This window comes from Argopecten irradians, chromosome 11, assembly GCF_041381155.1.
Source record: "Argopecten irradians isolate NY chromosome 11, Ai_NY, whole genome shotgun sequence".
Lineage (NCBI taxonomy): Eukaryota > Metazoa > Mollusca > Bivalvia > Pectinida > Pectinidae > Argopecten > Argopecten irradians.
Window position 1 is genome coordinate 24450404 of NC_091144.1, and position 26090 is coordinate 24476493.

Below are 26090 nucleotides of genomic sequence, written 5' to 3' on the forward strand. Positions count from 1 at the left end.
CTGCCAAGCTTTTTTGAAAACAAAATCAGACAAAATTTCAGTGCCACGAATTATTCCACTTTTACAGTATTATATTTTAGTTCAACATTGTAGTAATTCTTTTGATACTCATGACAAAGACGCATTGATTTGTTTTTTGCATGCAATTTTATTTTTGCCATAATCAGTATCCAGGGTTCCTTTAATACAAATTGACAGATCAACCTGTAGCTGTCAATCAAACTGCCTGGGTTCCACATGTACACGTGACTATATACTTTGTATTGTTTGTGTTACAACATGTGTGAGCACGAGGCATGGCTACATACAGTCAGGCGATCTGTCAATTTGTTTTAAAGGTGACATTCATCAACTAGGACAACAACATTTCCGTTCTTGATGGATTTAATGATATTAACTGTAGGCACTTGGTGTATGTTATCAGCAGTGCTTGTCAAAAATGAATTTTACCAAAAAGTTTACCATATAAAAAGTAATACCATTTACCTTTTTTTGCAAGACATTGCTATGATCGCAAAAATTAGATCCGATTTAGATTCAACTTGCAACTGACTCTACAAGTCGCAGTGACAATATTTTGTTTTAAGTTACAGACCAATTTTCCTCATACAACAAAGAACCTATTACATTAACTTTTTAAATGGCTATGATATAATAGTATATAATATGAATGACTATTACATAATAAGTATGTAATATAAATGGTTATTGTATGACAGTGCATACTATAAACATAGGATCTTAAATGAGTGATCATTTCATATCAAATTTTATGAAACACGTCTAATAAGTTTGTTTTTTTTTGCTAGCCTTGGCGAGCAAAAATAAAAACTATGAGACAAGTTTCATAAAATCTCATATGAAATGAACACAAATTTAAGATACATTTTATCACATAACTACAAATACCTACATAATAAATAATTTACGTCAAAACGTATTCCGAAAATCCAGCAAAGGCCGCCATTTTGTTCTGCCGTCCTCGTAATCTTGACGTCTCATTTTTTCTGACGTCATATTATTGTTTCTGTCTGCGTCGCTATGAATTTCCAGCCAATGAAAATCGCTCCAGGTCATATTACGCTATTCACATATGCGAAAATATTACACGGGCGAAATCACTGGATATCAGGCATATTATGTGATAAAAATGGCTATTATATAATTGTGTATAATATTATTTTATTACATAATCACCAGTTTTTCAGTTGAGTATTTTTTTATTAAACGAATACGACAATCACTTAACAAAATCATCAACACCGTACCGTACGGAAAAAAACTTAATATCCTATTGAAGATTGACGTATAGCACACGTACGTCACTTTGTAACTCCGGTTTGGATGTCTTATTGTCTGTTTTCACATTATTAGACCTGCTTGCAGCCTTTTGACCTAATACATTCATCATGTCCATTCTTTCCTCGGTACAGTAAACGTCTACATGACGTGCTTGATTCGAGATCTATAAATCCAGTGCGCGAAATTGAACGTGAACCTTTGTGACGTCATAATAACGTAATAAACGCAATTCCTTTGAAGTTTTCTACAAAACCAGACAACAACAGCGAGGTGTTCCTAAAGCTGTGCAATATAACACTCGAACCGTGCAATATAACGTTTCCATGGAAGCGTGCAATATAACTTCGAACCGTGCAATCTAACAAGGTTTTTAACCTTTATGCGTGGGGAATTGAAATCAAGGGTTCAAAAAGGGGGAGGGGCGTTTTATAGGGGACATGGGCGCTAATTGGGTCGAATACAGTATATTTTAAGTCTTTCTGTAATCATGGTACATTAATCTGTTACAGTAAACATGCATTTGCCATTTACATGATTATGTTGTAATTGACATGTGAAAGATTCACAAGTTCATGTAGTATGGAATACAATGCTGATGTTAGAGGAATCACATGTTATAAAACGTTGTTAAATCCATGGGATGAGAGCGTTTATACAACTTCAACTCTTCAGAAAAGGGAAGGGGTGCTAATTACGGCGAATACAGTATGAAATGTAAATGTGGATATTTACGTGTTTGAATGTATTTGCTTTGTCAGTTTTCAATCTGTTCGAGGTGCAATAATTTTTTGTGCTATGCATTTGTAGTCTTATCAACCTACATGTTCTCACATGATATATCTGCCAAGCTTTTTTGAAAACAAAATCAGACAAAATTTCAGTGCCACGAATTATTCCACTTTTACAGTATTATATTTTAGTTCAACATTGTAGTAATTCTTTTGATACTCATGACAAAGACGCATTGATTTGTTTTTTGCATGCAATTTTATTTTTGCCATAATCAGTATCCAGGGTTCCTTTAATACAAATTTACAGATCAACCTGCAGCTGTCAATCAAACTGCCTGGGTTCCACATGTACACGTGACTATATACTTTGTATTGTTTGTGTTACATCATGTGTGAGCACGAGGCATGGCTACATACAGTCAGGCGATCTGTCAATTTATTTTAAAGGTGACATTCATCAACTAGGACAACAACATTTCCGTTCTTGATGGATTTAATGATATTAACTGTAGGCACTTGGTGTATGTTATCAGCAGTGCTTGTCAAAAATGAATTTTACCAAAAAGTTTACCATATAAAATGTAATACCATTTACCATTTTTTGCAAGACATTGCTATAATCGCAAAAATTAGATCCGATTTAGATTCAACTTGCAACTGACTCTACAAGTCGCAGTGACAATATTTTGTTTTAAGTTACAGACCAATTTTCCTCATACAACAAAGAACCTATTACATTCACTTTTTAAATGGCTATGATATAATAGTATATAATATGAATGACTATTACATAATAAGTATGTAATATAAATGGTTATTGTATGATAGTGCATACTATAAACATAGGATCTTACATAAGTGATCATTTCATATCAAATTTTATGAAACACGTCTAATAAGTTTGTTTTTTTTGCTAGCATTGGCGAGCAAAAATAAAAACTATGAGACAAGTTTCATAAAATCTCATATGAAATGAACACAAATTTAAGATACATTTTATCACATAACTACAAATACCTACATAATAAATAATTTACGTCAAAACGTATTCCGAAAATCCAGCAAAGGCCGCCATTTTGTTCTTCCGTCCTCGTAATCTTGATGTCTCATTTTTTCTGACGTCATATTATTGTTTCTGTCTGCGTCGCTATGAATTTCCAGCCAATGAAAATCGCTCCAGGTCATATTACGCTATTCACATATGCGAAAATATTACACGGGCGAAATCACTGGATATCAGGCATATTATGTGATAAAAATGGCTATTATATAATTGTGTATAATATTATTTTATTACATAATCACCAGTTTTTCAGTTGAGTATTTTTTTATTAAACGAATACGACAATCACTTAACAAAATCATCAACACTGTACCGTACGGAAAAAAAACTTAATATCCTATTGAAGATTGACGTATAGCACACGTACGTCACTTTGTAACTCCGGTTTGGATGTCTTATTGTCTGTTTTCACATTATTAGACCTGCTTGCAGCCTTTTGACCTAATACATTCATCATGTCCGTTCTTTCCTCGGTACAGTAAACGTCTACATGACGTGCTTGATTCGAGATCTATAAATCCAGCGCGAAATTGAACGTGAACCTTTGTGACGTCATAATAACGTAATTAACTGTTACTCGCAATTCCTTGGAAGTTTTCTACAAAACCATACATACTATAAATCCCTACTTGTCCTAGAGTTGTGCATGGATTGCAACCAAATTTGGCCAGAAACTTCCTTAGTGGAAGGGGATCAGATTTTGCATAAATGGTGACCCTGATCCCCTGAGGCAGGAGGGGCGGGGCCCAATAGGGGTAATAGAGGTAAATCCTATAAAACGCTACTTGTCCTAGAGTTCTGCATGGATTGCAACCAAATTTGGCCAGAAACTTCCTTAGGGGAAGAGGATCAGATTTTGCATAAATGGTGACCCTGACCCCCGTGGGGCAGAAGGGGCGGGGCCCAATAGGGATAATAGAGGTAAATCCTATAAATCGCTACTTGTCCTAGAGTTCTGGATGGATTGTAACCAAATCTGGCCAGAAACATCCTTGGGGGAAGGGAAACAGAACTTGTATAAATTTTGACTCTGACCCCCCTGGGGGCAGGAGGGGCGAGGCCCAATAGGGGAAATAGAGGTAAATCCTATAAATCGCTACTTGTCCTAGAGTTCTGCATTGATTGTAACCAAATTTGGCCACAAACATCCTTTGGGGAAGGGAAACAAAACTTGTATAAATTTTGGCTCTGACCCCCCTGGGGGCAGGAGGGGCGGGGCCCAATAGGGGAAATAGAGGTAAATCCTATAAATCGCTACTTGTCCTAGAGTTCTGGATGGATTGTAACCAAATTTGGCCACAAACATCCTTGGGGGAAGGGAAACAAAACTTGTATAAATTTTGGCTCTGACCCCCCTGGGGGCAGGAGGGGCAGGCCCAATAGGGGAAATAGAGGTAAATCCTATAAATCGCTACTTGTCCTAGAGTTCTGCATGGATTGTAACCAAATTTGGCCAGAAACATCCTTGAGGTTAACAGAATTCGTATAAATTTTGGCTTTGACCCCCTGGAGCAGAAAGAGTGGGGCCCAATAGGGGAATTAGAGGTAAATTTTCAAATTCCTTTAGAAAAGAAACAATGAACTTATATTCAGAACATTACATAGCATTACAAACCAGGTGAGCGATACAGGCCCTCTGGGCCTCTTGTTTTATTAAAACATTCAAACAAGCCTATTAATCCTGTACTAAACAATGCTGTGTTTGTTTTTTCAGTTGTTTCCTATCCCTACTCATCATAGCAGCCGTTCTGTATAAAATCAAACACAAGTATGACAACTACAGACGCAGACAGGTAAAAATCCTCCTCTGTTGGATTCAGTTGAAATACTACAGAAAAAAAATCCATGATCTAAACGATGTGAGAGAGATCTAAACGATGTATATAATACAAAGAGCAATATAGATACTTGAGTTCTGTTTAATTATTCAAATATCTACGGATTAAGAAACCAAGCATCTGAAATTTGCATTCTGCTTAAATCATATCATGTATTGTGACTTCACTCAGAATTCAATATTACCAATCATCATTTAGAATTCATTAGCTCGGAATTCAATATTACCCTAAAAGCAAAATCTTCATATAGCTTGTATACCCTATTACTGTTTAAATCAAGTATTCTTACTGACTAACATTAAGGTTTAGTTTAGGCAACATTACTCAGAAAAACTACATGATTGTGCTAAATTTGAATTTTTTTATTGATAAATGAATTTATAAAAACTAAGTTTAATTTGAATTAAGGATTAAAAAAATAATTTGGGATACTAAATTTACATTGTATTAGGGATAGACATTTTAGTACGTCTAATTATAACATTATTTTATTTCGCAGCGTATGATTGTGGAGATGGAAGAAATGGCTAGTCGACCATTTTCTACAGTTACCTTAGAGATAGAAAGAAAAATGGATAATTGTGTTGCAGAAAAGAAAGATCTAAATATGGAATTAAGAAAACGTAAAAAGGTAGATAATTATTATTTTACACATTCCAAATTTTAGCTGACTGTTCCATCTTTGTAAGAATAACAAAGATTTGTGAATTATTGTGTAATAGTCATGGATTGCCAATTTAAGACATGCTTGTAAGTACATTATCGATGTGGTTATATATTGTTGTCTTCTCTTTCTACAGATAAATAATAAGCCTAGTCAGGTTGCTTTAGAGCCTTTAATTACCCAGAAGGCAGCAGTACTTACACTTCTTGTCCAGCTCCCTACTGGAGAAGATGAGTGGACACCAAGTGGAAGCTCAGGGGTAGCCATTGCAAGTGCTTTAGTCACACTCGGTAAGATTAATGAAATTTATTACCTCCCTTTGTCCATATTTTTTATCTCCCATTTAAAATTGCCCACTGATTATCTCCCTTTTGCTTGTCTTCTGTCAACCTCAAGTAATTGATAATCTCCGTTTCCTTACCTACCTGTATATACCAAATCGTTATCTTTCTTATTTCACTGATTATCTCGTATTCTAATTGTCTCCCTTTACCAGTCAATCGATTATCTCCCTTTAACAGTGAACTGATTATCTCCCTTTACTATCTCACTGATGACTTCCCTTTACTGTAGGCAAGGAATTGCATCCATTTACTTGTTACCACTACTTACCTCCTTGTATTTGCCAACAAATAGGATTCGGATTCTGAACAGATATTATATCCATTTACTAGTTAACTGATTCTCTCCCTTTATTTGCTCACTTGTGATCTCTGTTTACTGTTGTGTTTGGATTACCTCCCTTTAAGTTTCACCACAATTGTACCTTCATGTATTTTTCAACTTTGAATATACTAGTATATGCTGATATCTGATTGCGGATTGCCTCCCTTTAATTGACCACAGACTTTCACATTTTCCCTTGTTCCCATAAGTGTTCCAGAGGGAACATAATTTACAATATTCATGATATTAACCCTCTCTGCTCCAAATTTTCTTGCAACAAGATGGAAGCAAGATGGTGTCTTGAACAGTAGACTGCGGTTCATTTCCTTGGCGAAGGCTATGCAGCCGAAATTTGGAGCAGAGATGGTTAATATGTTTACTCATCATAGTTGTTGCCTTATTGTGGAGTTTGATAAGGATGTTGTCTGCTGGTTCATTTCCCTTAATATAATCTTTCTTTTTTGTGTGTGTATGTGTAGGTCATCATCGAAAACAGAGTGTGGAACATAGCGGAAAAGGAGATAAAAACAGATTTAAAAAGCATTCCTTCCAAACACATTCAGACACATGTGTATGATAAAGCATAGCTTGTAGCCGAGGACTGTTACCAGGGATATCTGGAGACTGAGAGAATAAGGCCTGCAACTATCTTATAAGCTCAATGATCAAATGTCTGCACTAATTAGTCAAATGAAGACAGAACACTTAAATGACCCCATATAGCAAGCAAGATGATAACTTTTTCACTCTTACATTTGATTTTCAAAGTTTAAAGTCAATCGAGAAACTCATGTATAATGCTTTGAATACAATATTGATATTTGAGTACAGAATCTAAGATTTGAGATAAGAATACGTTTTGAGCCACAATGTTTCAGTACAAGTTTTTTCTGGTGGATTCTTCATGTGTTGAATAAAGTATTGAATAAAGAAGTGATTGAATTAATCATCAATGAAGGGCAAGCAAGAAATATGAACTGATTGATTTTTTTCTTAGTTAAGTCTTCTCTTTTGGTTCAATTTTTTATGCAGAAAATACTGATAGTATTGTTTTTTTCAACATTTTCAGCCCCGAAAATTACACTTACTGGTAGTCTAGTGTAAAATTATTAGAGATTTTAAGTAATTACAGGCCTTGGTATAATTCGTGAATGGTTTTACAGGTTGATGTTTCGAGTTTTTATTTCTAATTTCTTATGATTTAACAAAACATACCTGAAATCAAAGATTTGATAATACGGTGCTCCAATTACATTGTAGATATTAGATATTACATAAGTGTGTATGAATAATATACCGGTACATATATAGCCTTGTACGCATTTGAAACAGGATCATCTTGATAATCCCATGACTTCAGCAACTACATAAACGAAAGTATTGTTTAAGGTTATATCATGTTAATATAAATATACCTTATACGGTTTTTACAAAGTTTGAAAAAAAAAATGAAGACATGTAACTTAAATTTTCTAGTTTTACATTTTATTGGATGCTTTTAAATTTAGTGTTACAGTCATGCTAAATTTGTCATGTGAATCAACAATTTAAGAATTGAATTTAATAAGAAAAAACCACCATTTTTTCTTTAACGGAAGAAGATTTTGTTGTTGTTGGGTTTTTTTACAGAGAAAAGAAAGAAATGAAATGTATTTAATTTCTTTGTGTCACGTTTAAAATACTTCATCTTACCAAATTTATAGATGATAACAAAAAAAAACTTAACATGTGATGCACATGATGTACCATATCATCCTATATAGTGCAATTCCTTAGCTTGCCATTAACTTAATAGCTGTGTAATTGATGGTCAGCAAGTGTGTATTGATAGCAGTGCATGTAAGAAGTGATTTATGAATGATTATTCGTATGTAAAGTTTTTTCAAGCATCCGGCCATTAGTATTCCAAGACAAAGTTTGATATATTGGCCCTGTTTTGTAGATATATTATGTAACTTCAAGAAATTCCTTTACTTAGAATTACCCAGGCCATAGCATTACGAAAGTTAAGAAATTTGAAGTTCCTTTAATAACTTAATTTTTTTTCTTAAAATATTTCAAGGCATTGCTTTATGGAGAATTTTAAGTTAAAAAATTTAATTAAGTTCAGGAATATTAATGAAACTGGGGCCAAATATGTTCTTAAAATTAATTTAGCCAAACTCTAGGATTTTGACAAATGATACCACTTTTATGATTAGTTTGTGAAAAATAATGCCAGGAAACGCAAATTAACCAAAAAGTAGTTAATACTAGGCTATCGCATTAATAGCACATTGTTTAAGATCTTTTGGGGACAATGATAAGATATCTTCATGAGATTGGAATAAACTCTCGAGACCAGCAAAACTATACAGTAATCTGTTGCGTCGAAGAAGCTCGATTACACAAAAACCAGTGAATCATGTTTTTCATATACTGTCTCCACAGAAAACATTTGTTTATGAATTTATCAATGTAGCATGTAACAGATTCTCGGATTACCAAAGTAATGTATCTGTCCTATAATAGTTGTAAATAACAGTGCTTTATTTTCAGAAATATATGTCATGATTTTTTTCTAAAAACGTTTAAATTATTTAATTTAAAGAAGAATTGTACAAAGGAATTTTGTAAATATGATAAGAATGAATAACTTAGAATGTAAATAATAAATTTTTGTCTGTAAATAACATATTGTCTATAATGTTTAAACAGTCCCACTGACAGAGGCATTCTGTCAGATCGTTATTGAAGAATTGGTGATGTTGATCATGCACCAAAATGTGATTACTTTTATTTAAGATTATCTTTTGAGAATGGTGATATATTATATGATTTGAACAATTTGTAAAACAGTTTATAAATAATGTGTTAATTCAAATGCCCAAAGTGATTGTCAGATATTCTGTATTTGCATTTTACAGAGTTATCTGCCCTTGCGGGTAGGTATTGATTGTGACGTCATGTGTTTGCATGCGTAACGTAATACTTTTTTTGGAAAACAACGTGAGTTGCAATCACAAAATAATGACGTAACAATCGATACCTACCCACAAGGGAGCTAACTCTGTAATAAGCAAAGTCGTAATAGAAACATTGTATTAAATCTTGTATTTATTATAATTAATTGTCACAATATTACAAGATTTCTATGTTATTGACCTATTTCCATTGATAGTCACTTCGAGTCCACCTACCGGATGGGCTACTACTAATAATAATTATTAAATTGTGTGTGCAAGATACTGTATACATGCTTTTGTATGCAAGATGCATAATCATTGAATATCAGTAACAATATGATACTTGAATTGTTGTATTGAATGTAAGACATATATATGGGCATGTTCGAATGTATGGCGTATTTATATATATAACAGTTATTTGCCCATGTGGGTAGGTCCTTAATGATATTACGTAGTTTGTGAGTATAACTTCATACTTTTCAAAAAAGAGTTTCGCTCACAAAAAAATGTCACATTGTCAAATAGATACCTACCCTGAAGCGAGGTAACCTACCAACAAGGGAGATAACTGCTAAGATGGAATATGGGAATTTGTGTATGGAAGGTGTATTTTTGGATGTAAAAAATGCAAGTTGTATGCAAGATTTATATATGGGATGTTTGTATGGGAGATGAGTATTATTGTCATGTATGTTTATACAGTAAAACAGTTATAATGTTATGTGAAATGGTAAGATTTGATTAATATCAGTGACATGTTTACTGGTTTATTTGCTGTAGTCAGATTTGTAATCTCAATATTTTCTGTTGTTTCACATTGTCAATGTTATATTTACAAGTTCAGTTTTCGTCATTGTAATTTTCTTCTGATAAGATTTATCATTATTTCACTGCACCATTGCTAGTCAACACTGTAACATGATTTCTGTATAGCTGGTTTTAACTTTTCAGTATTTTGACTTAATTCAAGTTTTCACGAATTAAAGGCGCACTACCTTTCCGAAGCAGCTTTTAAGTTTTAAAATCATGGGAATGAAAAACAATAATTTTTTAGAGTGGAAAAAGGTATTAGCTTACCATTTATGCTATCATAACCTTCTAAACAATAATAATAAATCAAATTTTAATTTCATAACGCTGGTCCCTTATGTTTCCCGCTGTCATCCTATGTAATTTCCGTGTGGTAGATGACTATAAGCGGCAAAACAGCAAAATGAATCTTGACTTTTTACATAGATTACTCGAGGAATACTCCATTTGTTTGGTGTTGCATCTTAGGCCATCAATATATATTGTCTTGTGTTATAATTGTTTTCAAGGTAGTTGGCCTTTAGATTTAATCTCATGCAAAATCGTGAAAATGACCAGCTATATGGGATTTTCGTTTCTATTTATACATATCTATAAGTTTTGTGTGCATTTTGTCGTCTTGTATACAAGATACAGAATTATTATCTTCTTGAAATAATATGTTATAAGTGTACTTTCAAAATAGTTTAATTCACATCACATTCCAGATCTAGTAAAATTCACTATTAGTAACAGCTTACCATGTTTTGCTTCAGTAATTTATGTATATAACATAATACGCCAAGGGAGGTAATTTGTAACCTTAAAGTGATACATATTATAAAGGTTGAACAGCTGTACTAATGAGACATCACAAAGGGAATAAAAATATCACAATGCAATTTTGTTTTATGTGCTATTTCATAGGTACAGCTATACAGGACATGTATTTATCTAGTACTGTGGAAAGATGGATTACTACATGTTAAAGGGACAATTCAGTGAGGCTAATTTTGTAACATAACCACAAGGCAAAATATGACATAAATGTATTGTTCTACATTCCTTATGAAACATATAATAAGGAATATTGACAAATTTCACGACATTGTTAAGTATTTTGACTGATACTGTTGTAATTACAAATCGTTGATCAATACAATTAAGCAGGTACAACATATATGCTGTACCCATACCCGAGCCAAAGTCATGCACGTTAAATAAATGCAATACATAACCACTAAGGAGTTGATGAAATTATTTTTAGACAAGAACATGGTAAGCACACTACTGTAAGTAGTTCTAGACAAAAATTTCTTTACTACACTGGCAAGGACCAGGGTTTGGCAAACAAGACATCGACCACTATGTGTATTAAATGGCGGACGGTAAGCGAGTTTGAACATTTCACATACATTTCACTAGAGTGGGCTTTTCTGGCATATCACAATAAAACCAAGTAATCTTATTTCTATTAGAAGTGGGTTGTTTCAGAAATATGTGTCAATTTTAATGTACTCTTAGACTGAATTGTCCCTTTAAATATAAAGCCAAGTGTTTTATTGTTAACCACAGGGTTTGCAATGAAGCCGTCCCCATATCCTTTTTAAGCATAAAAAATTAGGAGGGCCCCTATTTTCTGAAAGCCCATTCCAATTACATATTAATGGGACACCATTTATCTGAGGAACCCATGTATGGAACACCCAGCGCAAACTCTGCAGTAATAACAATCACTTTTCATTGATTAGTTTAAAAAATTTTGAGAAAGAGATTTATGTGTGTGGCACTTGATAAATATCAATTTCAATAGACTACGTACCATCCGATGATGGTGGGCTGTCACTAGGAAGCTGGTGAGTGATAGGACCTCTACTCCCATTATATTTATTAGGATTGTTATTTTGGTCCAATGCTTTGGTCATTTACGAACACACAACTGTACATGTTAGAAGTTTTAGTGACAGAAATTAGAGTCCAGTGAATCCATCAGAAAATGTACCAGCAAATAGTAAAGCCAGTTCCATATACAGTGGACCCGCAATAATCGGGACGCGAACAGTCCTTAAATATCAACGAACCTATTTAGTTATGGACTAGAAGTAAAAGGAATCCAGCATTCTAGAAACTTTGCAATCCGGCCAGATTGGGCTGGGGACAGAAGTGTTCAGATTATTGAGAGGCCACTGTAAATATTATATAAATATCCCTCAGGGGACATTTAATTAGTAACAAACAGGTCCAGGGAGATGTGTGCAAATATTGGGTTCCTTTGGTTTGAAATACTTCTCTAACTTGGTCCTTATATAGATCTAAGAAGGATAGGAACGAAAGAAAAAGAAACAATTTTGTATGTACTTTATTTACTTGAAGCAAATTGAATATTGTAAACCTCTGCAATATGCAAGTCAAGTAAATAGATTGTATCATAAATAAATATAATATAAAGCACAACATTTCGCACACATATCTGTAACATACAATAACATAACTGTAATGCACAGTATATTTATTAAATATATTTAGTTTCATATAAAATTAAAGTAGACTTGATAAAGTTGTGGTAAATTACTCAGAATAACAACACTCATACAATGCTAATGGACTGATCCATAGATCTTCTTCTGAGATTTATCTCCCCTTGATAGATTTATATCCCCTTTGGAGATTTGTCTACCGTTGGGAGATTTAATTACCATTTACATAAAGATTTACGCCCCCTTTGGTGTATGTGTATTCTTAAAAGATTTGTCTACCCTTGAGAGATTTGTCAACCAATTGGAGATTTGTCAAAACTTGGGAAATTTGTCTACACTTAACAGATTTTTCTACCCTTTCATACATTCATCTACACAGCTAAATAATTAGAAATATCTTTCCTATCAGGCTGTCATACTATTTTTCTTAGCAAGGATACTCTTTCTATTGAATTACATATCAATGTGAGAGGATTGGTGAGGGATAGTTTGAGATAACTCTTACCATATCTTTATTTACAAAATGTACTACTAAATGGGTAACGGATTACGTTATAACAAGAAAACCAGTCAACAGCTATAAAATTACCCCCAGTACAACAATTCAATAAAAATCAAATCTTGCAAAATCACTAAACAGGTATTCTTTGTACTGAATTTCATCCCATTTGATATTTTAACCCAAAATTTAATTGTTTGAAGAGCGAGATGAACATGTATTTCGATGTAAACACAATAGCTGGCGTTTACCTTCTTTGACGAATTTCAAGGATGCTACTGAAATAATTTATAACTTCAGCATTATAATCATCATTTAGGAAATCTAGTGTCAAACATATTTTAATTTTCAGAACATGATACTGTAAACATGGAGTGCTTAAATTTCACGATTCGCATGCATAAAACTTTCGTGGTATTGTTATTTTCGCTATAGATATACTTAGGCATTTAACAACAAAGTTCATACATGTTCAATATATTAGGCATGGGTGAAATTTTCGCGATCAAGCGGCTTTCGTGTAATTAGCGAAAATGTCCCCCTCAAGAAGATTGCCAAGTTAACAGTATATAGAGGACATTCCTTGTTTTTTTATCAATACCAATTATATTTCATCGAGTTAAGGTGGAAAATGAGGTGCAAAGCACGAGTGAAAAATATCAAATTTACCTCAAAGGTATTGCACAAGCAAAAAAAAGTATCAATTAAGTTATTACTGTTTAGAAAGTATTATTTCAAAATTGACAATTTTCAAAGCATTTTTCAAAGAGATTAAGTTTCGCAGATTTTATATTTGAAACATGCTTGAATTGAATTGTGGAAAAATTGTGGAAGATAATAATTCACGGAGATAAACTTCCATTAATTTATCTTTGCAAATTCATGAAAATAATTGCGTGCAAAGAAAGTTGGTTGATAGTATTTCCGCAACAAATAAGGTAGAAAGGTTTCTCTGTGATATTGTATTAGCCTATATTTCCATGGGGAAGAAATGTTCACGGCTTCCCTGGACATGATTAAAATGGTTTTGTTATGATCATTCAGGAAAAAAAATTTCAAGACACGTATGAAATTTAATATAATAGCCAGTTATTTTCTCAGGGATAATATTTATGTGATTTGGCGATTTTGCAACGATTTTTATCAATACCAATTATATTTCATCGAGTTAAGGTGGAAAATGAGGTGCAAAGCACGAGTGAAAAATATCAAATTTACCTCAAAGGTATTGCACAAGCAAAAAAAAAGTATCAATTAAGTTATTACTGTTTAGAAAGTATTATTTCAAAATTGACAATTTTCAAAGCATTTTTCAAAGAGATTAAGTTTCGCAGATTTTATATTTGAAACATGCTTGAATTGAATTGTGGAAAAATTGTGGAAGATAATAATTCACGGAGATAAACTTCCATTAATTTATCTTTGCAAATTCATGAAAATAATTGCGTGCAAAGAAAGTTGGTTGATAGTATTTCCGCAACAAATAATGTAGAAAGGTTTCTCTGTGATACTGTATTAGCCTATATTTCCATGGGGAAGAAATGTTCACGGCTTCCCTGGACATGATTAAAATGGATTTGTAATGATCATTCAGGAAAAAAATTTCAAGACACGTATGAAATATAATATAATAGCCAGTTATTTTCTCAGGGATAATATTTATGTGATTTGGCGATTTTGCAACGATAGCGAAATTTGATGTGCCAAATATTGAGAAATAGCTGATTCTTATAAACTCTCAGACTGAAGGTCAAATCACAAAAATTTAAAACAGGCGAAACTCATTTCTTCATTAAACATTAAAACTGCAGATTTCATATTTTGATCTGTGTAAATAACCTGAGCTATACAGTATACACATACCATTATAGTCAGATTGTGAATTTTAAAACCGCTGTAATTATATTTTCTCACTTAATTTTAGCCACGATCGCAAAAATGTTGACCCACAAAAATAATTGGTTATAAAGTATCACCGAACTTAGTGACTTTCAGTAGAAATTGCTTTCGTGTGGTTGGCTTGGCCCTTGGTTAGCATGGTGCATGTAGGGCCACATATACATATAAGGAGCTGCAGGAGGAGGTGGTGGCAGTGTAGTAGTGTTAGAAGGAAGTGGAGCACCAAGTCCTTGTGCGGTCTGCTGTAGACTTGAGGGACCTTCCTGTGTAGTCATTGCTAAAGGCAGTGGGATAATGTGGGAACCAGACTCGGACTCAAAGGAATGGGATGGATCGTTGTACACACGAGTCAGGGGAGGGGATATGGGTACGGGAGAAATGTTTGTGACAAGGCTATCACCACCCGCGGTAGTAGATGTTGGGGGTGGGGCAGAGCCACTCTGGACGTTTTGTCTAGCTTGGGTGAACGGCAGCTTAGGATCACCTGGTTTTTCCATAGTTCTATCTATAAGGTTTTCTATAAGGCGTTCATAGCCATGTTCAGAGGTGATGCGGTCCAGTTCACTCTCCACCCTATACACAGGGACAGACTCCATAGGTTGTTCTACTGAAGGCGCTGTCAGTTTCAGATCTAATTTGGCAAGAGAACGACTTTTCCTTACAACAGGCGCTGAATGCCCAGTCCCTGAACTTGAAAGACCTGACACACTTTTACTCTGGTTTGTTGTATTTTTTTCGTGTACTTTCATATGCACACGTAAGTTGTCTGCCCTTGAGCATGCTTTACCACAGTATGAACAAACATGTTTTTTCTCCACACAGTGTACAGTTTTCTTGTGCTTGGTGAGCCCACCTTTGTCGGGGAAACACCGGCCACACTGATCACAGTCGAAAGGTTTCAGACCTAGGTGGCGCCGCTGGTGAGCTTTGCATCTCTCCTTTGTTTTAAAGGCCTTCCCACAATCTGGACACTCGAATGGCATTTCTGTCTTATGAACATACTGATGAGAGTAGAGCGTAGCGTACGTTTTGAATGACTTTCCGCAGGTACTACACTGAAAGGCCTTCTCCTCACTGTGAACCGCTGCGTGGATTTCTAGTGTACTTTTATACATAAACAGGTGTCCACATATGTCGCACATGAACCGTGTTCCATCAGCTGTGTGACGGCGACGATGGGTTTTCATCAGAAATTCGGTTTTGTAATTTTTGCCACAGATATCACAACTGAACCAAACATCTGCAGCATGTTTAGACTCTGTGTGGTACTTCAGAGCATGACTGTTGATGAAGCCTAGCCCACATGTCTTACATTTGTACGGACGAATGTTACCGTGTGACATCTCGTGCACACGCAAGCTAGTTGTATAAGAAAAAGCTTTACCACATACATTACATGAGTATTTCTTCTTGTTGCCATGAACTCCTTCAACATGCATCTTTAGATGGTTTGAAGTCAAGTAACTTTTATCGCATAGCTTACACTGATGGGGTCGCTTTCCTGAGTGCTTTAACTGATGTAGTCGAAGGCTATGATTGAAGTTAAATGAAGCGCCACACTGCTCGCACTTGTACGGCTTACTCTCACTATGCAACCCCCGCTTGTGGTGGTACAGCGATTCCTTACTAGTGAATTCCTTCCCACACAGCTCACATTGGTGCCGCGAGAACTGGTGCGTGGTTGTAATATGGCGTCGCAGAGCTCTAGCGGACATATAAGTTTTGGAACACAAATTACATTTTTGCACGGCAGAAAACTGATGGTTGACCCTCATGTGGCGCTGCATGGCAGTTACTGTATTAAACAATTTTGTGCAGTGTAAACACTTGTGTTTGGTTACTTCAGGCTTATCAACACTGTGATTAATTCTCTTTTTACGAGTATTCCTAGACTTCACTTTTGACATACTAGGCTTTTGAATAGGCGACACTTTCGCTTTCTTTAGAGTATGGGGTAAGTTTTTTCTTCGTCTCTTTCTATGTTTTTCTACTATAGGAGAATCTTCTTCACCATGTTTTGTAATCATGTGCTGAAATAGATAAAGTATAAAGAATTAAAACCTGTCAATTTCTAGGGTAGGACAAATTGAATGTGCTAACCTTTAGAACCGAAAGTTCAAGTTCAATCAAAACAATTACTGTATAGGCGGTTATTTTCGTGGGACACTCCTATGATCCTAAAAGTTTATCCGAAAGTCATTTAGAAATGGTTGAATCATATATACTCTTCCAGCCGAAATCTCGAAAAAAATTAAAACCTCTAAAATGTAATTTTCTCATTTTTAGACTAAATCACAAAAATGCTGACCTACGAAAATAACTGTCTATACAGTATATATCCTTATTGTGATTTCTCATGAATTTATGTAGTGTAACCTCACTAACCTGACATACATGTAGTGTAACCTCACTAACCTGACATACATGTAGTGTAACCTCACTAACCTGACATACATGTAGTGTAACCTCACTAATCTGACATACATGTAGTGTAACCTCACTAACCTGACATACATGTAGTGTAACCTCACTAACCTGACATACATGTAGTGTAACCTCACTAACCTGACATACATGTAGTGTAACCTCACTAACCTGACATACATGTAGTGTAACCTCACTAACCTGACATACATGTAGTGTAACCTCACTAACCTGACATACATGTAGTGTAACCTCATCACTAACCTGACATACATGTAGTGTAACCTCACTAACCTGACATACATGTAGTGTAACCTCACTAACCTGACATACATGTAGTGTAACCTCACTTACCTGACATACATGTAGTGTAACCTCACTAACCTGACATACATGTAGTGTAACCTCATCACTAACCTGACATACATGTAGTGTAACCTCACTAACCTGACATACATGTAGTGTAACCTCACTAACCTGACATACATGTAGTGTAACCTCACTAACCTGACATACATGTAGTGTAACCTCACTAATCTGACATACATGTAATGTAACCTCACTAACCTGACATACATGTAGTGTAACCTCACTAACCTGACATACATGTAGTGTAACCTCACTAACCTGACATACATGTAGTGTAACCTCACTAACCTGACATACATGTAGTGTAACCTCACTAACCTGACATACATGTAGTGTAACCTCACTAACCTGACATACATGTACATTGTCGATAATATCATCAATTTGATAGACGCAAATGACAAACCAGTGATCATGTCACAATACTTCGTTGAAACTAAGATAGCACCACATCATTTTACTGAATTTGTATATGGGAAAAATGTAATCATTCTCGACCTTGAGAGTGTCACAGTGAAATCCCAGCCCACAGGGGAATCAATGAATTTCCAGCCATGGATCGACAAGCCTCAAGTTGGACAACATGCATTCATAAATTACCCCTGAGGCCCACAGGTTGTGATTTGGCTGCATTTGTCACTCCAACACAGAGATAGATTACAGATTAATCATAAATGATATGGTAAAACCAGTATTCAGATAATTCTGATTCAGTACAGAAATCCTACCTCATGCATTGCTGTGTTAGATGGACAGATATCCTGGCAGATTTTACATATGTATACATTTCCAATGTCATGTTTCACTCTCAAATGTTTCTCCGCTCCCTGCTGACTCCTGAACTTCGATGGACAGAGAGGACATGTAAGCTCATCCTGTCGGTGCGGTGGCGCAGATTTTGCATCATTTGGGGACGTCACGGGCGTTGGTTTGATAACAACCACGTTTTGATCTTGATCTGCATCTGAATTATCATCAGTTGTCTCCCCTTGGGGATCATATTCAGATTCACTATTTTCCCTTTTTATTTGGTTTGATACCAGATTAATTGTCAGTTTTCTGAGGCGCTTACCTGAAATATACATCACAAAACATAATGCATTTCAATTTTGTCCCATTCTGGAGATACTGTATCATAGGCAATAAAAATGAAAAGAAAAAAATATTGCCAAAAATTTGCTTTGAATTTAATTTTTTGCATCTTAATACATAACGATTAATTCCTCTGTTTATTTTAGAAAAAACATGCAGTGTTATTATATTCATTTTATCATATCTTTTTCTTAAAATTATATTTTATCTAGTTTAGGATGAGCTTTTTTCACATTACATAGTATATTTAGATGTCTTATTAATTAACAATGATATAGTCCATTCTATTATCCAATATGATTCATAACTAATGAAAGAAAACGATCATATATGGAGCTCACCTGCAGTCATCTCTGTAGATTTAATTGGATAACTAATTGGTTCAATAGGTGTTGACTCATGTTCATTTGAGGCAAGAGAATCAAGACTAAATGAGGGCACACTGGCTGTTAGCTCCTCTTCTGGGGAAACCAAATCATCCTTGTTTGTTTGTGTGGAGACATCATGGTAGTTTTTCTTGAGTTTCTGCGTCTTAAAAGTACTTTCCTGATCATATGCAACTTCCGCTGCCTTGTCAGGTTCTGTCTGAATCTCTGCATTTGTAAGTGGTTTCAGAAATACAAGTCCTAAATCACGAAGGGTAGACAACTCTGTGCATCCTACTATATCTTGTAAAACCGTTCTTTGAATTTTGAGAAAATCTTCATGATGAGTACTCTTCAAGAACTGGTCTTGCCACAGGAATGAAATTTTCTCAAAATTATCAACACAAATATCAGAGGAAACTTGAAATTTTATCTCTTCCGAAAATTCAAGCTCTTCTATAAGGATCTTCTTAAGGTAGTTGTGAAAACGTAGCTTAAGCTTCTCCATATCACATCTGAAAAGTAAAGACAAATATTTATATATTTTAATATTAATAAAACACATATCATCATGTGCACAATATTTGCTCTGAAAACTGTACACAAACTGTATATAATTTTATTCAATGGAAAGTGCAAGATAAAAAGCAGGGTTCTCGTTAAAAGCCGGTTGCCGGCAAAAACAGCCGTGTATTTCCTTATTTACAACCGGCTATTTTTGTCAGAAATAAGTGTTGGCAATCAACCACCTTTTATTAATTTCAACCATCTATTAAAAAACTTAGTGAGAACCCTGAAAAGCATATTTTTTTCATAAGCTTTCTAATTTTCATTTAAACGGACGTTTGTAAGACAAAGTGACCCTAGCTAATTATAACTGCCTCTATGAAACACCAAATAGAACTGTAATGTAGTCAAATAGGTTAATTTATGTATCCAGGGGGCCGTGGCACGCTCGCACTGATCCACAAGCTGTGGTTAATTTCACTTTTTCATCATAAAGACAGCATATATACATTATTTCGCTTTTTCAGTATGACAGCATATATACATTAAGTTAAGTGTAACTATTCTTTGAGTTATCTTTTAATTTTTGGTTAATTTCGCTTTTTCATTATAATGACAGCATATATACATTAAGTTAAATAAGACTAAATAGTGTAACTATTCTTTGAGTTACCTTTTAATTTTCCGTGTATTAAGTAAGTTTTATAATTTATCTTAATTTTTAAAACATGTAGTCTGAATTTATTTAAAACTTTATAAATCACCCATTTCCACCACCATAGAAAATGCATCTAGATCTGAAGTACATTGCAAGCATGTACATGTACAGGTGGTACATCTGTGTCACCAAAACCTGATATGACGTACCCTTTGAATTTCTTATAGGAATAGGATATTTCAGCTAGATTGATCCTCTATTAAACAGAGTGATTATAGTCATCAAGTTAATAAGTTAAGTTTATTACCAACTAGTACAGGATCATATATCCACTACATCAGAATCAAATATACAACTTGTAATTGGTAATGTTTAGGATAAAATTGACTGTGCATGACCAAAATTCCAAATTTAAAATATCCATGATACAGTTATAGAATTGAGTGCTTTTTAAAAGGAAGTTTAATCCATTTAACACATGTGTGTTTCCAGTTACTGTTAACGCCCAGGGTGCTTGAAAAAAATATACCAAAAGGGGAGCATGTGACTAGGAAACAAACTGAAGAGTTGAGGACAAAAGACCTTTATAAAAGTCATAACTCTTTTTGTACTCATGGCACATGGTTTTATTAGTTTAATGTCCTATTAACAGCCAGGGTCATGTGCCAGGTTTGTTGGTGGAAGAAAGTCTGATCGAGTACCCCTAGAAAAACCACCGACCAATGGTCAGCCTCTGGCAACTTCCCAACATGGAATTTCAACTTGCGACCCAGAGGTGGAGTGCTTGTGGTAACCTACATATTTCGATATGCATTTCGTTGCGATTCATGAGAATGAATCGCAATAAGAGGCAGTCTATATTACTTCAATTCTTCAAGGAAAGGGGAGGGGTATTTATTGGTACAGAGGTGCTAATTACGGCGAATAGGGTATGTCTGGTATCTTCATTTGAGTTGTAAGCATCTGTGCGAGTCTTTGCGAATGTCCATGAAACTGATGTCAGTCTGTTTATTCTTCTTGTGGATACTGTATTAAATGTTGTTAGTGTTCGTTTTTATGATTTTGCCAGGTCATGTACCACAGGCATCTGCTTCTGGTTTAAAAAAAAAAGATAATAACCTACCTCTACTATGTTCATAGTAGGATATATTATTTTCCAAAACCAGAAGCAGACGAATGTGCATGTACACACAATATTATCTGGCAGTCTCTTTCTGCTGATAAAAACAACAGAACGGATATATTAACATCATAAGCGAATTGGCTGTATCCGGAAACATATACAATGGGTATCGTATAACGTTAGTTACCTAATATAACTTGTTACTGCAACGTTACACATTGTAACAGTTATCGTGGTGCATGTATGATCTGATCAATGGGCGATAGTTGAGCGATAATTTCCCCCCGATGTCTGTTGAATTCATGTCAAACCATATTGCAATCGTAAAATTGATATCAAGATCTTACCTGCTATCTATTAGAGGCCGAAATAACTAACACATTTCGAAACATTGAACACTTTTCGTTACACATCCATAAGCTGAATGCCGTACCGGAAACTCAGAAGGTAAATTAAAGTTGTACATGCGCGGAATCTAGTTTCGGTTTCTCAATATAGATATAGCACGAGTTACTTCCCTTCGTCTATAAAAATACATTTTGACTTTGCTACATACGTAACAGTTACAAATGTATCTTTAAGTAAATAAATGTAAATAAATAACACGTTAGCACCTACCAGCCGAACTTAACTTGACCAAATATAATAAATGCGAAAAAATCGGTATTATTTATGGTAAGTTAGAGTTTATATTTAGACCATTTTGCGGCATAAATTATAAAGTTTGTTTATGGGATTTTGTGGTGTTCCCATGTACATGTTGGTTTTTGTTTATTTCGTTTTTTTCATTCAATACCTTACTCCAGAGACACTACCCGGGGTGACCTTACTCCAGACACACTAATTATAGCTGGATTGACCTCACTCAAAAAAATTTGATAAAAATGTATTGAAAGAACTATATATTTTTTTCCCATTTTTTCTTTTCTTTTTTATTTCTAACCCCAAAAACACCAAGCCCAAATTTTTTTAGTACCCCTTAAAAAGAACCCATTTCAGACATTTGACTAAAGCGAGAAATAAACATTTTTGGAGGGGGGAGGGGTTCAAAAGGAACTCTTTCCTGAAAATAGAACCACCACTAGGAAAAAGTGACCATGCAGTCATAACAATCAAATTAGACCTGGTATTAGACAACAGAATGTAACAAATTAGCTTACAACAAAGAAACTATGAGGAGATTAGAGAAGATCTAGATGAAATCGCATGGAATGAAGACATGATAAGAATGGATATCATAGTTCTAACCTGGACCTACTTTGTCGACAAGATAAATTCAAGTAGAAAGAAAAATGTACCGGTTACGAAAAGTAAAATAGGACTTAGATATCGGAAAGATTTCATGAATAAAGACGCAATTGACGCAGTTAGGAATAAAAGGAAATCATGGCACATTTTTATAAAAGAAATTCGTGACTGCAAATAACTAGTGTATGAAAACTACAGGCAAGCTCGAAACATCGAAGCTGAGAAAGGCTACAATAGATTATGAAAAAGAAAAAATCCAAGATTTCAAGACTAATCCAAGATTTCAAGACCAATCCATGGAGCTTCTGGAAGTATATTAAATCAATAACAAGTTCAAAAACTGGTATACCAAGTTTAGAGAAGGAAGATGGTGAATTAAAAACAACTGATGAAGGTAAATCGAGGGAACTCAATAACCTTTTCGCTAGTGTCTTCTCTAAGGAGAATACTACAGATAATGTACCAGAGGTTCCCAACAGTAACATCAGAGACATACATGTATTTAATACCACTTAAGTCACTCCAGAGGATATATACAAAAAAACTGTCCAAGTTGAATCCATCGAAATCACCAGGACCGGCCGGATTACATCCTAAAATTCTAAAAGAAACAGCAGACTCCATTAGTGTACCTCTTGCGATCGTCTTCAACAAATCTTTACAAGGAGGAATATTACCATCAGACTGGATGGATGCCAATGTTACACCATTGTTCAAAAAAGGAAGCAAAATAAAGTTGAAAATTACAGACCAATTAGTTTGACGAGTATAGTCGTTAAAATGTTTAGAAACCATCCATAGAGACAGAATTGTGAACCACTTAATAGCCAACAATTTACTTTGTGACGAACAGTTTGGATTTAAGCCTGACAGATCCACTACTCTACAACATTTGGAAGCGTTGGATAAAATTACTAATAACCTTGATAGTGGTCATAGTGTGGATGTGATATATTTCGATTTCAAAAAAGCTTTTGACGTCGCCCCACACGCAAGATTGATATCTAAATTATCATCTATTGGATTAGACAACCAGACAAGTAATTGGATTAAAGCATTCCTAACGGACAGAAGACAAAGAGTGGTTATCTATGGAAAATCCTCTGAATGGAGTGATGTTTGTAGCGGCGTACCTCAAGGAAGTGTTCTTAGTCCAGTGCTTTTTCTTATATATATCAACGATCTACCAACTGAATATACCATCTAAACTCTTCGCTGATGACATAAAATCTATGAATGTTGTACACGTGATAACCCAGAGGATATTGAAACTATCCAGTCAAACCTAGACAATTTGACCATCTGGACAGATAAGTGGCAATTACAGTTCAACACGTTATATGTAAAACCATTCACTTTGGGTACAGAAATCAACATCATGTATACAGCATGAAAGACAATAACAACACGCCTGAAGACCTAGGAAATACTCATAGTGAAAAAAGACCTTGGGGTTACCTTCGACAGTGAGCTGAAATTCAGTCTGCATGTAGCGAACTGCACTAAAAAGGCCAATAGATTACATGGAATGATGAAAAGAATATTCACCATCATGAACAAGGATATGTTCACTACGCTTTATAAATTCCTGATTAGACCTCAAATTGAATATTCAGAAAAAGACAGCATAGATTTGGAAAATGTTCAAAGGAGAGCCAAAAAACAAGTGAAAGGATTAAAAGATGTACCTTACACTGAAAGACTAAACGTCATAGGCATCCCCACACTGCGGTACAGAAGACTACGCTATGACATGTACAGGTATACAGGATTTTGGAAGGCATTGACAACACTAGCATGACATCAGGGGGTCTACTCCATCTTCAAAACAACAACAGAACTAGGGGACATAACAAAACAAGAGGCCCATGGGCCTTTACGGTCATCTGACTCATGGCACAAAACAACAAAGTCACAGTATAAAGTAGTGGTTAACAATTAATATAAATAATACAAGGAACTCCTTAGTTGAATATGTAAGTTTCTGAAATAGGTAAATGTCATTTGTTGAACAAACTTGGTTGCCCTTCATCCATATATGGTTGTAACCCATTCAAGGATTAATATACGTAAGGAGTCAGATTTTAAAGCCAAATTTCAGCTAAGCTCCCAGTTTGGACCTCCGCCGTACTATCCCCATGGGTCTTAGCCTGGTCCTTTATAAAACATGATTGTCCTCACCTAAAGTTCCCCCTTCTGAATCAATTAAAACCCCTTTAGACCAATTTTCATTGAGATCTGAAATGAACCCCAACACAGGAAGTGGGCCAGCAGCCATCTTGAAATACCAAAATTTTTACGAAAATGTTTGCATGTTGTTCGGCATCAATTAAAACCCCTATAGACCAATTTTCATTAAGATCAGAGACTGAAACCTTAAAACAGGAAGTGGGCCAGCGGCCATCTTGGAATACAATAATCTTTACGAAAATGTTTGCACGTTGTTCGGCATCAATTAAAACCCCTATAGACCAATTTTCATTGAGATCAGAGAGTGAAACCTGAAAACAGGAAGTGGGCCAGCTAAAATTAAGAAAATTTGCCCTTTTGGGGCCCCACCCCTCAGCCCCTAGAGGTCGGACCAGGCTCATTTATATAAAATATGATTGTCCTTCCCCAATGATGTTTAACACCAAATATAAATGAAATCCATCCAAGGATGAAGGAGGAGTAGGATTTTAAAGCTTAAAATAAGAAAGTTTGCCCTTTTGGGGCCCCATCCCTCAGCCCCTAGGAGTCGGACCAGGCTCATTTATATAAAACATGATTGTCCTTGCCCAATGATGTTTCACACTAAATATAAATGAAATCCATCCAAGGATGAAGGAGGAGTAGAATTTTAAAGCTTAAAATAAGATAATTTGCCCTTTTGGGGCCCCACCCCTCAGCCCCTAGGGGTCAGACCTATCTCAAATATATAAAATATGAATGTCCTTACCTAATGATGTTTCACACTAAATATGGATGAAATCCATCAAAGGATGAAGGAGGAGTAGGAATTTAAAGCTAAAATAAGAAAATTTGCCCTTTTGGGGCCACACCCCTCAGCCCCTAGGGGTCGGACCAGGCTCATTTATATAAAATATGATTTTCCTTCCCCAATGATGTTTCAAACCAAATATGGATGAAATCCATCCAAGGATGAAGGAGGAGTAGGATTTTAAAGCTAAAATTAAGAAAATTTGCCCTTTTGGGGCCTCGCCCCTCTGACCCTAGGGGTCGGACCAGGCTCATTTATATAAAATATGATTTTCCTTCCCTAATGAAGTTTCACACCAAATATGGATGAAATCCATCCATTTTGTTTTTTTGTTTGTTTGAGTTTTACGGCCCATCGACAACTAAGGTCATTTAGGGCCAAACTACAAGTCATGCATTAATATCAGGATAAAAGTTCAGGGTAAGAAAAAGCAAGTAAGGACTAAAAC

General features: G+C 35.0%; 2 protein-coding genes across 4 annotated transcripts in view; one reads left to right on the forward strand and one right to left on the reverse strand.

The window, feature by feature from the left end:
• Positions 1–10903, forward strand: part of LOC138335077 (attractin-like protein 1) — a 58141-nt gene extending 47238 nt beyond the window's left edge. For all 3 annotated transcript variants that reach the window (XM_069283982.1, XM_069283983.1, XM_069283984.1), the window contains exons 25-28: positions 4811–4889; positions 5434–5565; positions 5735–5888; positions 6744–10903. In XM_069283982.1, coding sequence (XP_069140083.1) covers positions 4811–4889; positions 5434–5565; positions 5735–5888; positions 6744–6841 — 463 coding nt within the window. In that variant the 3' untranslated portion in view covers positions 6842–10903. The remainder of the gene's footprint in view (positions 1–4810; positions 4890–5433; positions 5566–5734; positions 5889–6743) is intronic.
• Positions 10904–12537: 1634 nt separating this feature from the next.
• On the reverse strand, positions 12538–21955 carry LOC138335081 (zinc finger protein 665-like). Its single transcript, XM_069283990.1, has 4 exons — positions 21762–21955; positions 19103–19641; positions 18398–18741; positions 12538–16906 (listed from the first exon to the last, which is right to left on the reverse strand). The coding sequence occupies exons 2-4, from the start codon at positions 19632–19634 to the stop codon at positions 14969–14971; spliced, it is 2814 nt and encodes a 937-aa protein (XP_069140091.1). The 5' UTR covers positions 19635–19641; positions 21762–21955; the 3' UTR covers positions 12538–14968.
• Between the last annotated feature and the right edge of the window lie 4135 nt (positions 21956–26090).

What these genes read in the sequence shown, in the direction of transcription:
- LOC138335081 (XM_069283990.1), bottom strand. Translation starts at nt 19,634, where the DNA reads ATGGAGAAGCTTAAGCTACGTTTTCACAACTACCTTAAGAAGATCCTT. An exon ending in ATCTACAGAGATGACTGCAG is followed by an intron (nt 18,742 to 19,102) that starts GTGAGCTCCATA and finishes TGTATATTTCAG; the next exon opens with GTAAGCGCCTCAGAAAACTG. An exon ending in CTAACACAGCAATGCATGAG is followed by an intron (nt 16,907 to 18,397) that starts GTAGGATTTCTG and finishes TATCTATTTCAG; the next exon opens with CACATGATTACAAAACATGG.